At 32.3% G+C, this 2,053-nt stretch overlaps 1 protein-coding gene across 1 annotated transcript; it reads right to left on the reverse strand.

Moving 5' to 3' along the window:
• On the reverse strand, positions 1,429 to 2,053 carry LOC110268087 (protein trichome berefringence-like 7). The gene is made up of 2 exons (XM_021113991.1): positions 1,858 to 2,053; positions 1,429 to 1,779 (listed from the first exon to the last, which is right to left on the reverse strand). Exons 1-2 carry the CDS (start codon positions 1,905 to 1,907, stop codon positions 1,461 to 1,463), a joined length of 369 nt encoding a protein of 122 aa, XP_020969650.1. The 5' UTR covers positions 1,908 to 2,053; the 3' UTR covers positions 1,429 to 1,460.

A 2,053-nucleotide genomic window follows, 5' to 3' on the forward strand; every position in this document is an offset into this window, starting at 1 on the left:
TTAATATATATACACATGTAGTTATTTTCATGTAAATATAACATAATTAATTTTTATAATATCTAATTTTACAAATTAAAACACTAAAATAATCATATATAAATAGGGTAAAGTATATTTTTTGTCCTTAAAGTTTGACAAAGTTTTAAAAATATCCCTAAGTTTTATTTTGTTTCAATTTCATCCCAGAAGTTTTCGATTTGCATCAAATATACCCATGACGGCTAATTTTTCAAAAAAAATTAAGATCGATTCAACAACAATTTCATAAGAACAACCCCTCAACACAAGCAAATTAAGCATAATTTTTATGCATTATTGTTATATTGGTCTTAAATTTTTTGAAAATTTATCCTCCGAGGGTATATTTGATGCAAATCGAAAACTTCTGAGACAAAATTGAAACAAAATAAAATTTAGGGGTATTTTTAAAATTTTTGCCAAACTTCGGGAACAAAAAATATACTTTACCCTTATAAATATCTGTCTTTTTATATAGGATAATGCTACATATTCATATTTTTTGTTAACCAAGTCCAATCAAATTTGTCTAAGATAACAAAAATCAGTTATGACTAATATTATTTTAAGTTTTATTGTTTAACTTGGTTAGACTTAGTTCATAAAAAGACTTGGATGTGTAGTATTTCTTTTACATATATATAAGTAAATACTTATTTAAAAATTTACTTCATATACAATTAGAAGTCAATTCTTATTGAGATTCATAGTTGAAAAAGTTCTTTCAATTAATGTAGTTAATTGTTATGGAAAAAAAATAAAACTAATATAAAAAAAGATAAAGAATACTCTTTCGAGTCGATTTCTAAAAAAAAACACAAATTTTATTTAAATTGAGAATTGATCATTCTAATGACATCTAATATAAAATTTTTAAATTGACTATGAAGTACCAAAAGTTGAAAAAAAAGTTATTGTGGGGTCAAATTTAATAATTTAGTGGGACAAATAAATATTATTATCATATACTACTCAAAAAAATTTCAAATCGTAGTGGGCCGATTGCCCCACACTTAGGGGTGGAAAAAGGTCAGGCGGCTTGCCAGGGGCCTGCAGCCTGGCCTGTGTTTGGCCTGGCCTGTTATAAAATAGGCACAGGTCCAGGCTCTTTTAAAAGCCTTAATACGTTAATAGGCCAGGCCCAGGCTCTATTAAAAAATAATTTTTTTAAATAATATTTTTATTTTTGTAAAAAAAAATTATCAGGCCTTTTAACAGGCTTCAGGCCAGACCAGGCTGAATAACAGGCCAGGCCTAGTACCTTATAAAGAGCCTATAACAGGCTGCAGGTCAGGCTTAGGCCAATTAACTGTATGACAGGCCAGGCCTGTTAAGAGTAAAACTGGCCTGACCTAACCTGTTTCCACCCCTACCCACACTCTTATACATACATCCGTCCCTGCATATGGGATTAAAATTAGACAACAAATAACAACACACTAAAATAGAGGGTTTGGTGTTAATATTGTTAGAGAGGTTTTGGAAGCAAATAAGAGGAGACTTTCATTCCACTTCCACATATCAGGAACACCAGGGAGACACCAATGGCTGCAATCAGGAACAGATGGATTGTCACTCCAAGTTCCCAGATGACCATCACTCCTATAAGAACTCATTGGTGTAACATGCAAAACTGTTACTGGAACACTCATGTTCTTCACAACCCTATTGATCATATCTGACATAGGGCTTCGCTCCTTCCTATTGCTTCTCTTCCATGGATTCCTACTCACTTTGCATGCATTGTGGTTCTTTCCACTGCCATCAAAATATAAACACCACTTACTTGCATTCTTGCCAAAATGAAAAATAAGTAATGGAGAAGAAAGAGCTCACCTCCAATGAGATGATTCAAAGGTACGAAAAAACACTCTTGTTCTATTCATGTTGACTGAATTCTCCACCCAAGATGCCTAGGTGTGAAGGGCTGTGTTATAAGTAGAATTGATTGTCATTCCAAGCTTCACTGAGCTATCAACCTGAAAGTACCAACCCCTGTCTGAAGATCATGTTAGCACCAAATTATTCTAGA

This window comes from Arachis ipaensis, chromosome B10 (genome assembly GCF_000816755.2).
Source record: "Arachis ipaensis cultivar K30076 chromosome B10, Araip1.1, whole genome shotgun sequence".
Taxonomy (NCBI): Eukaryota; Viridiplantae; Streptophyta; class Magnoliopsida; order Fabales; family Fabaceae; genus Arachis; species Arachis ipaensis.

Coding starts and splice junctions, on each gene's coding strand:
- LOC110268087 (XM_021113991.1), bottom strand. CDS start 1,907: ATGAATAGAACAAGAGTGTTTTTTCGTACCTTTGAATCATCTCATTGG. Junction 1,780..1,857: donor TTTGAATCATCTCATTGGAG/GTGAGCTCTTTC, acceptor TTTTGATGGCAG/TGGAAAGAACCACAATGCAT.